This window comes from Petromyzon marinus, chromosome 82, assembly GCF_048934315.1.
Source record: "Petromyzon marinus isolate PM22_M1 ecotype Great Lakes invasive population chromosome 82, UKy_Petmar_22M1.pri1.0, whole genome shotgun sequence".
Taxonomy (NCBI): domain Eukaryota; kingdom Metazoa; phylum Chordata; class Hyperoartia; order Petromyzontiformes; family Petromyzontidae; genus Petromyzon; species Petromyzon marinus.
The window spans coordinates 6,864,438-6,877,920 of NC_133747.1; the positions used below are offsets into that span (position 1 = coordinate 6,864,438).

Consider the following 13,483-nt stretch of genomic DNA (forward strand, 5'->3'; position numbering starts at 1 on the left):
TCTCTGACGTCACCGCTCAGCGTGACCTCATCGGAGGTGTGCTTCGCTAGTGACGTCATGTCACAACGTTATTCACCCCAACCCCGACCACCGCGCTCGTGAGCGTGACGTCACCTCCGCTTGGCTGCTGCCGATACGTTCCAGTGCCAATCCTTATTTGGGCAAAGCTTCGCCCGATGACTGGCGGTTCGGGCCAGGTTCATTAACATAATTTATTTAAATCACGGAGCCAATCGTTGAGTGTGATAATATCCACAAGTGACGTCATGTCACCTCCTGCTGCAGTGTGACTTCGCGACTTAAAGGAAGTTGCCGCTCCGACCGTGCACTGAAATCCGTGGTGAGAAATTCTCATCGCGGTTGTGGTGGTGGTTGTGGCGGTGGTTGTGGTTGTTTACCGAGGTAGAACCTCGCTCTCTCTCGTAGGGATGTCAATTGAGTAGCAGCGAGCATGGAAGCGATGTCCAGGTTGGAAGTTTACAACGCGGGGCCTATCCACGCGGGGCCTTGCCTCCTGCCCTCGCCTGATCGCGTTTGCTTAAATTATCTCGCTTAAATTTTGATTTAAAGTTTTCGTGACTGCAGTAATTCATATTCTTAGCTCTTTCGGTAAAGTCACGTTAAAGGGAAACAATAAAATAATAAAATATATATAAAACAAAAAAATTCTCACGACGTTTCGACCATAACACAAACGGTCATCATCAGGTGTGAAAAGCAACGGCAAGAAACATTTGAAAGAAGTGGCGGTTTGTATTTATGTATTTATAAACGGTGTTTTTATTTATTTTAAAAAACCCGTTAGCACCACGGGCAGCGATTTGGCAGTTTGTTTAGAAGGACGAGTCCATCTATGTTCTGAAAAGAGGAGGGGGAGACGAAAAATTAATGTATGCTCTCTGAAAGCCACCATAAGCGTGAACAATCAATTAAGACCCGAAATGGTTTATCAAATCCTTCCAATGATTGCTTAGCCAGAATCCATCTTCTCGGTTGAAATTGTTTCTGTGCTTGTATATGTGGATAGCCTCATGAACGAATCTCTCATCATTGTAGCCAGATGGCTTGCAGAGAACCTCTGTCTTGGAGAAGTCAATGTCACATGACATTGACTTTCTAAATAAATTGCCAAATCGCTGCCCGTGGCGCTAACGTTTTTTAAATAAATAAATAACCGTTTAAAAATAAATGAATAAATGCAAACCGCCACTTCTTTCAAATGTTTCTTGCCGTTGCTTTTCACACCTGATGATGACCGTTTGTGTTATGGTCGAAACGTCGTGAGAATTTTTATTTTTTATATATATTTTATTGTTTCCCTTTAACGTGACTTTACCGAAAGAGCTAAGAATATCTCGCTTAATAAAGTATTAAAGCTTTCGCGACTGCATAAAATTACGCATTGGTTTTATCGGTAAAGTCACGTATGTAGAAATACAATAAAATTATATTAAAACAAAAAACAATCACGACGTTTCGATCACAACGCAAGCGATCTTCATCAGGTGTCAAGAACAAATCGCGGAGGTAAATACAACAAAAAGATGAGAGACGAGAATTCAACAAACCTGAATAAACATTATTTGAAGCACATCCAGTCAGGCCAACAACACAGTTAGACACTTCCTGGCAGACCACGAATTTCAGAAGTGTTAAATTTCGTGGTCAACCTTTGGATTGCAGATACCAGCATAGATAGAATGAAAAATATGAGGTACACGGTCAGTATAAATACATATACAAGTCCACCAATAGGTAAGGAGGGAGGAAAGACGGACAGGGAGGCAGAGAGAGAGGGGGGGGGGGGGCAGAGGGATGAACAGAAGCTTAAATAGGAAATACGGTTGGAGGGGGGGAGGGGCCAGAGCGAGAGCGGCAGCTCAAACACGCACATCTTACACATAAAAAATGGCAGCTCAAAAAAGGACCACCTCTTGTAAATACAAAACGGCGGCTCAAAAATTGACCACCTCTTGTAAATACAAAATGGCAGCTCAAAAAGGGCACATCTTATTTTGTTTTAATATAATTTTATTGTATTTCTACATACGGACTTTACCGAAAAAACCAATGAGTAATTTTATGCAGTCACGAAAGCTTTAATACTTTATTGTCACACTTCTGTGGGGAAGTTACCGTTGTCATTATGTGTAAGATGTGCCCTTTTTGAGCTGCCGTTTTGTATTCGCAAGGGGTGGTCATTTTTTGAGCTGCCGTTTTGTATTTACAAGAGGTGGTCCTTTTTCGAGCTGCCGTTTTGTATGTGTAAGATGTGCGTGTTTGAGCTGCCGCTCTCGCTCTGGCTCCTCCCCCCCTCCAACCGTATTTCCTATTTAAGCTTCTGTTCATCCCTCCGCCCCCCCCTCTCACTCTGCCTCCCTGTCCGTCTTTCCTCCCTCCTTACCTCTTGGTGGACTTGTATATGTATTTCTACTGACCGTGTACCTCGTATTTTTCATTCTATCTATGCTGGTATGTGCAATCCAAAGGTTGAACACGAAATTTAACACTTTTGAAATTCGTGGTCCGCCAGGAAGTGTCTGTGTTGTTGGCCTGACTGGATGTGCTTCACATAATGTTTATTCAGGTTTGTTGAATTCTCGTCTCTCATCTTTTTGTTGTATTTACCTCCGTGATTTGTTCTTGACACCTGATGAAGATCGCTTGCGTTGTGATCGAAACGTCGTGATTGTTTTTTGTTTTAATATAATTTTATTGTATTTCTACATATGTTACTTTACCGAAAAAACCAATGAGTAATATCTCGCTTAAGTTTAATTTGTCTTCACACGGCTCGCCACTTTGAAACTTTGTTTTACTTTAAATATTCACACAGTTTTTATTTTATTTTTTTACCAGGCCCAACCCGCTTGAGCTGCTATAACGCTCTTGTTTTTAGAAGCGACCTGCACACAACACAAGATGAGGCTTGTCAACAGCGTGGTGGTGTTCACTCTCGACGCGTGACGGTGTTCACTCTAGACGCGTGGCGGTGTTCACTCGGGACGCGTGGCGGTGTTCACTCTAGACGCGTGGCGGTGTTCACTCTGGACGCGTGGCGGTGTTCACTCTAGACGCATGGTGGTGTTCACTCAGGACGCGTGGCGGTGTTCACTTTGGACGCGTGGCGGTGTTCACTCTAGACGCGTGGCGGTGTTCACTCTCTACATGTGGAGGGGAAACCGGGGGATCCGGAGGAAAATCCACGCGACTACGGGAAGAGAGTGAGAGACACGCAGCCTCGGCTGTGTTGATTGATCCTCAATGAATTACTTGGTGGAGTAAGGAAGCATTAATACTGAACGGATGAAGGTGGCCAGGCATGGGTCTGGACACACCACCACTTGTTTACCATGCCAGTGTGTGACAGTGTAAAATTTGTGTTTGCAGTAAAGTCTCTCAACTCTACTCTTTGGTTCTATGTCCTCCAGACAGTCTCGTCCCTTCACCTGATGAAGGCCGCTTGTGTTGTGGCCGAAACGTCGTGATTTTTTGTTATTTTATTTTCACCTACGTGACTTTACCCAATAGAACCAAAGAGTATGGATCCTAGCAGTCACGAAAGCTTTTAATCTAGAATCTCTCAACTCTGTTGAACACGGAGGTTATATCAAAACAGTAGTTTCATTTTTGTTTTCTTCTGGAACTCTTTGTAAGAATGGAAACAGTCAGGAAGTTAACACAGCACACACATGCAGCTGAAGTCGGATCTGTTCATCCCAGCATTCAAGGACATCTGTGCCTGGCTTCACACCTCTAAGTTGCTATTGAACATTAATTTCTGCATAACACAAATAGTATTATTATCTTAGCTCTTACCGAAAGAGCTAAGAATATGAATTACTGCAGTCACGAAAGCTTTAAAACAATTAGTATTATTTTCAAAACCATTTGCTATGTCAGCTGAATTTAGCTTTCATAAATATTCCTTTTGTAGCCAGACAGCCGAAATTGTGTGCTCTGAGTTTTGGATTAACATTCATTTTGAAGATACGAGGGCTTCCAGGCACATTTGTGACCATTCGCCCTCTCATTGTGTACCATAACAACCCGTGTGATTAATTTGGGAAACTTGTTCACTATATTATGAATATATGAATAAGTATAGACATGTAAGTCAAGTGTTACTGTATATATGCATTCCTGTGTGCATCGATACTGACGTGTAGATGGTGTGGATGTCCTTTTTTTCTGTCTGCAGCTGTCACTTCCTCTGTAGAATTGGTCTGATGGAGCTAAGGCACTCGGCGCGGCTCGGTACAAAAAGGCAACAATGCGACCGGCGTGCATACAGCACGGATCGTCCTGGACATTTGACACAGCACCAGAGAACTCACACGGGAGAGAAACCCTTCAAGTGCAGTGTGTGTGGGAAGGCGTTTGCATGTTCATCTGCTCTTGTAATACACCAGAGAACACACACGGGAGAGAAACCCTTCAAGTGCAGTGTGTGCGGGAAGGCGTTTGCACATTCATCTACTCTTATAACACACCAGAGAAGACACACGGGAGAGAAACCCTTCAAGTGCAGTGTGTGTGAGAAGGCGTTTGCACAGTCATCTGCTCTTATAACACACCAGAGAGGACACACGGGAGATAAACCATTCAAGTGCAGTGTGTGTGGGAATGCATTTGCACGTTCATCTGCTCTTATAAAACACGACAGAACACACACGGGAGAGAAACCCTTCAAGTGCAGTGTGTGTGGGAATGCATTTGCACAGTCATCTACTCTTATAAGACACCAGAGAAGACACACGGGAGAGAAACCCTTCAAGTGCAGTGTGTGTGGGAAGGCGTTGGCAAAGTCATCTTTTGTATCACACCAGAGAAGACACACGGGAGAGAAACCCTTCAAGTGCAGTGTGTGCGGGAAGGCGTTTGCACGGGCAGCGCATCTTCAAAGACACCAGAGAACACACACGGGAGAGAAACCCTTCAAGTGCAGTGTGTGCGGGAAGGCGTTTGCACTTTCATCTACTCTTGTAGAACACCAGAAAACACACACGGGAGAGAAACCCTTAAAATGCAGTGTGTGTGGGAAGGCGTTTGCTCGTTCATCTACTCTTGTAAGACACCAGATAACACACACGGGAGAGAAACCCTTCAAGTGCAGTGTGTGTGGGAAGGCGTTTGCACGGTCAACGCATCTTCAAGGACACCAGAGAACACACAAGCATCAGAAGATCCACAAAGAGCGGAATCTGAAATCAGCTTGTGAAAGTCAAAGAGCCGCAATGAGCCCATCCCTCGTGAAACAAGAACCGGAAGAAAATCCCACCTTGGACACTTTTAAAGGTATCAAGGTTAAATATGAAGAGGTGAAGGTGAAATATGAAGAGGTGATGGTGAAATATGAAGAGGTGATGGTGAAGAGCGAAGAAGTGAAGGTAAAATGTGAAGATGAAGATTCATCTCCAAAATGGGACCTTCGCATCGATGGAGGCAACGTGAAGCAGGAGGAGAATTCTGAATGTGAGGCAGAGCGAGGCAACTCCCAACAGTTTGTGGAAGTGGAGGTGTGGGTGGACTTCCTCCGAGACAATACAAAGTCATATGGAGACCCGGTAGATGTGTAAGCCAGAGACGATGTCGCTCCAATAGATGCACCTTTGTCACAGGCCTTTAATTAAAATAATGTAAAGTTGAACACTCAATTCCTAGGTTCAACCTGCAGGGTAAGAGCAGCCAGTCTTTGTGGACCTGTGGGTTGGATAGATCTCTAACCAGGAGCGAGAGCCAATGAGCTCCCAAGCATTCACTATGTTCTAATAATTGAATTTGTATGGTGCTTGCTTCATCGCCTCGGCAATTAGGAGTTTTGTATCGTATCTCGTCTCAAACACTCAAAGAGCACCCCCAAGTAGCAGCTGCCCCTGTGTGGCACAAGGTGGTGGCTGTTGTATATTTAGGCTTTTTTCCAAAATTGATATGAAGAATAATTCTGCCAAAATATTTTGTTTAATAATCAATCGCGGTGTAACTTGAGGAAAAAATTGGAACAACCACCCTCACCCCTCACAGCAGCTGCCTTCCACAAGTCACACCAGGCAAGGAAGTAGCCTTAAAAGCTAATTTAAAAAACCCAGGTGCAAAAAGGGGAGGGGGGGGGGTGCTAATGAGATTCTGGAGAAATCTCTACCGGGCTTCAAAGGCCGCCACACAGCACGTACAAGCAATGGGCGCCACAATTCTTTTCAGGCGGTGAGAACCAAACAGACATTTTTTTTTGTTTTTTTTAGTTCAACAGTAAAAGTTCGAAACTTGGCTATAAGAATAAGTCGACATTTTAGATTGCACTCAGATTAAGAACCATGCTACAATCTTCATGAGTGGGTTATTATTTCGGGTATATTGTTTTAATATTAATGTTATTCACCTTATTTATTATTATTATTCTATCTACGTGACTTTACCGAAAGAACCAAAGAATGAATTCTGACAGTCACAGAAGTTTAAGTAAAAACTTGTTTTTTCTCCAACCTCAGGATATCAAAATATAACTCGAGAATAAAGCCGAAACAGGTCAATCACACACGATCAAGATAATGCGTTCCATAGATAGAGCCTCCCAACCGCCTTTGTCTTCCAGAAGCACGTGGTAGCAATAAATTACATACACACATGGAGGGCACCTTGCCTTGAGATATCGAACACCATGAAGGAATTCCAAACCATGATGGAAGAGAAAATGTAACACCCCAGCCGTGAGGGAAGAGTGGGGCGGGGGGAGAATGCAACCAGGCAAAAGGAACCTCTCCCTCACTCCAGATTAATTATTGAAATCAGAACATACACATGTACACCGGACAAACAACTGCCCCCATTTTTGGCACAAGCAACGCCCCACCTCGGCGTCTGCTTAACGCGAAGACTTGAGCAAGGAGACAATCCACCCACACACACATTACACACATGTCAGACTAATAAGAGTACTCCAAAAGTTATCCTTGTGTTTCCCCCTTTGAGTTACGCAGATATGGTCGTTTAGAAATATTTTAGTCATTTTTGTTAATTGCATAACTGTACCAATGAATTCATTGATGAAACTTAACATTTTGTATTTAAAGCTTTCGTGACTGCAGGGATTCATATTCTTGGTTCTTTCGGTAAAGTCACGTAGAAGGGAAACAAAATAATACAAATATAAAACAATAAAATTATCATGACGTTTCGACATCAACACAAGCAATCATCATCAGGTGTGAAAACCACAGCAAGAAAATTTGAAAAAAGTGAATTTTATTTTACTTTTTTATTTTATTGTTTCCCTTCTACGTGACTTTACCGAAAGAACCAATAATATTTAGAAACAGCTATGTTATGAATCTACACATTCACAGGGAGACTATGGTGTTGAAATCTGTCTTTTCATCACAGAATCTTGCCCGCGAATGTTTTGAAGCCTTAGCCAATTGATAAGTATTTGCTGAAGCAGGCACACTGCCACACACCAATGTTCCAAGACATTTAGTTAATTGCATAATCTTACCAATGAATTCATTGAGGTATACTTTTGCTTTCGGGACATGTTTATTTATTGCTATTTGCATGAATATTGTCACATTAATTTTTAAGGACTTTTTCCCATCGCCGTGAATGCTCGCTTTCCTCTGAGGAATTAACCGATTGTTCTGTTACCCAGTTTAACAAACGTAACCATTGAGGGTTAAATGTACGGATCAATGAGGAGAACATCTCCAGGAGTACTGTGTTGACATTCCTAGCATATGAGTTTGCATATTAGAGTGTTATGTTTTTGTTAAGAGATTAAAGTTGCTTAACACAGAAGTGTCTTAGTGGTGCCTTCCTAAGTTCATGCATAATAATCTTAATTATAAGAACTGTATCATGCAATGAGATCTAAACACACTAAGGCATAATCAGTAAAAGTTAACGCGGGGATCATTGTATTATCCCGATTGATAATACAACCCTAGACAACGAGACAGAGACTAATCATTGCATATATTATCATAATCACATGCACTTGCATAACTTAATGCAATTACACCTCCCCAATTAGCATAACATAATCTGAATGCATCATTAGACCTCATTTGCCAGTTCCATAATGTAATTATTGGGGTTTTCCCCTTTTTTCTGGCAACAAAACTGAAACCTTATGAGGATTCATGTCTGCATTAACCACAATACCTGCAGTCAAAATGCAAACAAAAAACATACTATGACAATATATGCATTGTCCTTGAAACTGATTGGTCCACACCAAGGGACGGCTTTCTTTTGAGCCTCGACCCAATTGGTGCTCGACCATATGATGCCAAAAGGCGTACAGCTCAAAGACAATGCACTATCAAAGTAATGAGGGCTCGGGGTGAGCATCTACATTATTAGACCTCCTTTGCCAGTTCCAAAACGTAATATTAGGGTTTTTCCCCTTTTTTTCTGGCAACAAAACTGAAACATTTTTACGAGGATTCATGTCTGCATTGTCCCCAATACCTGCAGTCAAAATGAGCTCCCAAGCGAAATGCTGAAGGAGGGTGGCGTTTGTGCACAGACTGCCCTACATGACATCATAACAACAGTCTGGATCACTGGACAGGTCCCGCACTACTGGAAGGATGCCCTGTTGGTCCCCCTCTTTAAGAAGGGGGACCGCACCGACTGTAAAAACTACAGGGGCATCTCACTCCTCAGTGTGCCGGGAAAGGTCCTGGCAAGGATTATTCAACATCGCCTTGCTAGACACGCTGAGGAGAGGCTTGCGGAGCCCCAATGCGGTTTCAGCAAATGGCGGTCCTGCACAGATGCCATATTTTCTGTCCGTCTGCTACAGCTGAGGCGTAGGGAATTCCAGCAAGACCTACATCTCTGCTTCATTAACCTGGTCAAGGCATATGATGCCATCATTACGCCTGGCCTCTGGGTTGTTCTTCGTGCTTTTGGAGTCCCTGACCCTCTGCTCACGATCAGTAAGGACCTTCATCATGGTGAGCGGGCCCGGGTATGTGGCCAGGAGTCAGAGCCATTCCCTGTACACCTTGGCGTGCGACAGGGATGTCCTCTGGCTACCACATTATTTAACATCTATTTTGACCACGTAGTTCGTGAAGCCTTCAATAGCTGTACCGGGGGAATTTCCATTTGGTACAGATATAATGGGAGGCTGATCAATGCCCGGGTACGGTCAAGGGATGGTCCCTATTGGTCAACCACATGTATGCCGATGATTTGGTAATTGCTGCTCATTCAGAGGAGGAGTTGGAGATGCTGCTGCTGAAACTCGAGCATGCCACTAAGAGGTGGGGCCTTACCACCAGCCCCACCAAAACTAAGCACCTGCCTGGGTATTTTGTACCATCGACACTCCACCCCCACAACTCCCAATCGGTGATGGGGCAGTTGTGGGGAGAGTGGAGAGTTTCCCATACCTGGGCAGTGTGCTCATGACCGGCTCCAGTTTAACAGCAGAGATCTCACTCCGAATCAGTCGAGTGGCATTATCTTTTCATCGGTTGCGTAACGCTGTGTGGAAGCTGCCTGGTCTGTCGCTCCGAACGAAGCTTCAGGTCTTCTCGGCCACGGTCATTCCCTCCTTTCTCTATGCTTGCGAAATGTGGACCCCCTAATGGGGCATCTTCACCGGTTGGAAACATTTAGGCTGGCCGGCTTACGATCCATCCTGGGTTTGACCAGGCTGGATTGTGTGAGGAGCTCACAAATCCTTGAAAGATCTGGGCAGGCAAGGCGGCGTTGGCTGGGTTATATAGCCCGCATGCCCAGCCACCGCATGCCTTAACAGCTTTTTTTCGGCAATATAAAGGGGGCTAAACGGGCGCGGCATGGGCTTGAGAGATGTAGTGATGTGGTACAGGAGGACGTGGAGCTGAGTGGACTTGCCGATGACTGGTACCAGCGGTGTCAAGATCGGCCTCAGTGGAGGAGGCTCATGAAGGATGCTGCTACTGGGCAGTTGGAGGCAGTCGCCCTCCAACAACAATGGAGGGCGGAGGAGCGGTGCTCACAACAACGAACGGAGCGCCGGGTGGCTAAAGCACAGCAAGTTGCCACAGTAGGGGGCACAGGTGGTGTATCAGCCAGTCATCTCAGTCACTCGACCCGTGGCACCTGGGTCTGCCCCGTGACCTCCTGCCAGCGGGAGTTTGACACTTCACGTGGCCTCAAAGTGCACATGGCCTGGCACAAGCATCGTGGTGATGTCACCGCCACTTAGTGGCGAATTGCGGTTGTTGTTATCAGCGTCTGTCCAACCATAGTCAACGACTGTCAGTAGCAGCACGTGCCTGTTCAACTCCCACGACTTCACGCCACTCAAACTTGTGTGGTGCCACCGCAGCGGAGCAACTCGGCCGGCGCTGTCCTCTCCTCGCACCCCCCCCCCCCCCCACGAACGCACGCATGCCCCCACTAAACACTCACATGCACCCCCGGAGGGTCTCGAGGGGCGGCCCCCGGGTACGATGGGTTTTTACCCGAGGACCCCTTAGGGATGTTTCATGGTTTCCATGGACCCGGAGATTGGCTGGACCCCCCCCAGGCCGGATTCCATAGCGGCCTCCCCAAAATGGGGCATAGAGCTTTACAGGCCAGCCGCGATGAAGCATACACAACACAGGGGGCGGGGGGGGTGGTACCCACGGTGGGGCGGGAGGGGGAAATCCCCGCGGGTGCCCCGGGTGTGTATTCAGCCGAGCGGGCAACCAGGTTAACCGGTGAGTCAGCGATAAGGAACGCCACTGTAAGAACAATGGAAGGGGGGGGGGGCACTACGTCACTCTCCCCCCGTAACGCCCAGAGCTCTCAAAAACGACCGCAAAAAGTAATCGATTGGACGTGCAGGATAACGTCATGTCACCAGGGGATTAAGGGATTTTGCGAAGATAAGAAGAGAGAGAGAGTCAAAATAGATCAGAGTTCTTCTTCTGGAGTCGTGTGGAGACCAGCTGCCCTCAGCGTCCGTGTCCTGTATAAACTAGTCCTGAATACCTCCAAAAACAAGGTGCTATGCTTCTCACCAGAACTAAAGCAGGAAGTTATTTTTCCCCAATTACATTCCTTAAATAATTATCAAATAGATCAAGTCAAGATCTATAAGTATCTTGGGGTCATCCTGGATTCAAAACTGAATTTTGAAGATCACATTGATTATATTGGTAAAAAGACAAAAATAAAAATTGGTTTTCTGTATCAACACAAGCACTGCTTCCCCCAAATATTCCGTTTGGAATTGATAAAAGCTACCATACTGCCTCTACTTGACTACTGTGACATCGTTTATAAATGAGCCCCAAGTACTGTACTGAAGAAGCTTGATTCCATCTATCACTGGGCCTTAAGATGTACATTGAACTGCCCATATAGGATACCACTGTGATCTCTACATTGGGTCAAACTTAACATCTCTTAATGTTCGACGGCTTGTGCACCAGATCTTATTTATTAACGATGTACTTACAAAAAAATCCGCAGACTACCTGCTGGATCTCCTCTCTGTTTCAAAGAACAAATTTGACCTCAGGTCTTCGCTCATTACCAGCTTCACATTCCCTATTGCCGTACAAAAACTGGAGGAATGGCCTTTGCTATTGATGCCCCCAGGGTCTGGAATGCTATTGCCAATAAACTGCAACTTGAATCGCTACAAATGAGATCTTCTCTCAAAACTGCTCTAGAGGAGTTGTACACCCCTAGCTGCCACTGCTATTCATTGGAGTAAAATAAAATAAAATGTTTCGCTCCGGATGACGCTGCAAAGTATTATCTGTATTTGGATTTAGCGTGCTGATCTTAAAGGTGCATTGACAAATTTGATACTCTGACTGATGCCTCTGTTGTTGCGGAGTAACTCATGCAGTCAGCTATGGCTCTAGGATTTGGTGTTACATGTTATTTTTGTAGTTTTTTGTAAAAATTCGGTCAGTACCTGTGATCACTGTTACGTTGCAATTATGGCTTTATTTTATGGTTATTTCGAACAGTTTTTTGGTTTGGACGTTTGTTTTGTTGTAGTACGGAGTTAGACTGATGGCTTTAATCTAAGTTTTCTTGTGGTTGTTGTTGTTTGAATTGCATCCCACTGGGATTTTTTGCACACAGCGTTGGTGTACGGTGCATTTTTAAGGAATATTTTGCTATGTCCTTAGTTTTTTCGGTAAAGTCACGTTGAAGGGAAACAACAAAATAATAAAATATATAAAGGAGGTATTCAGGACTAGTGAGAAATTTTATTGTTTTATATATATTATATATTTTATTATTTTGTTGTTTCCTTTCAACGTGACTTTACCGAAAAAACTAAGAATATGAATTACTGCAGTCACGAAAGCTTTAAATCAGAATATTTTGCTGTTTTTATCCATGGATTTTTTTGTTTTTTAATGTTTTTCTTGTTCGTGTTTTTATTTTTTTGTTTGTTGTGGTTGCACGCGATTCAAGAGCCGAATGGGTCACAGGGCTATATAAAAAAAAAACTGAAATTAAATAAACTGAAACTGACGCTTGTTGGGCGCAGCTGCTAACGATTTATCCGGGCAAAAGTCTTCGAGGCGAGCATCTTCCCCAACCCCCATCGTGCAGCTATGAGGTGAGTGAGCGTACGGGGGGCCGATTCAGCCCAGTTCTCCGTCAGCCCTCGCGTGGGGTCATCGCACTTTGCGAGGGTCAGGTGATAAGAGGTTAGGCGCTGTCTGGAGAGGCTAGCTGGGGGGGGGGACCACAAACAAGGGTTCGCTATTCGCGCCGGAAATAAAAACCTCGGTGCCAGATTGTTGGTTGACGCGTGGTGTGAAGAGTGGCAAGAGCGGTGGGACAGCGGTTAGCGCACTGCTGTGTGTGGGGACTCCAATCAGTGTGTGTACGGAGCGTGCATATTTACAAATAGATGAACGTTCTCCCGCGCCGCGAGCGTATTGCGCAGATTAATTAATTGATTCCGAGCGCAGCCGGCCGGCTTGTTGACACGACGGCTTAGTAGATTAATTAATTCCAAACAGCTGCGAGCGGCGATTTAAACAAGATTACGTAATCCGCGCGGTTAGGACGCGTGAGTGGGGAGGGGGGCATCAGCACCCACACTTTCTCCCAACACACAAATACAAAGATCCCCCGTACAGCCTTAACAGACTGTAGGGGCAAGTGCTGTTAGCGAGCACCTATTAAGGGTGGGACGGCACACGAGGGGGTGGGTGGCCAGCACCACGCCCGGCCGCCTTTGTCTCCGTAGTGGCGATGTTTACACACCGCACCGGGTACTCGTTTGAGGCTGAGTCGACGTAGGGGAGGCTCAGGACCGGTTCAGAAAATCGTCACTGGCGGTGTTGGCCACGAGCGGGAATGGAACTCGGCTGGTCGGGTGCGGAGCGCAGCGCTCACACGTCACTGCCGCTCCCCTTCTGTCAACAAACTTGAACTCTGACCCCGCCTACTGACGTCACCGCTCAGCGGGACCTCATTGGCAACAAACGCAAGGCGGTGTGCCTCGCTAGTGACGTCATGT

General features: G+C 45.4%; 1 protein-coding gene across 1 annotated transcript; it reads left to right on the forward strand.

Annotated features, from left to right (window-relative positions):
• Positions 1–263: 263 nt before the first annotated feature.
• On the forward strand, positions 264–7,791 carry LOC142907739 (uncharacterized). The gene is made up of 3 exons (XM_076057454.1): positions 264–340; positions 3,097–3,224; positions 4,202–7,791. The coding sequence occupies exons 2-3, from the start codon at positions 3,169–3,171 to the stop codon at positions 5,577–5,579; spliced, it is 1,434 nt and encodes a 477-aa protein (XP_075913569.1). The 5' UTR covers positions 264–340; positions 3,097–3,168; the 3' UTR covers positions 5,580–7,791.
• The last annotated feature ends 5,692 nt before the right edge of the window (positions 7,792–13,483 follow it).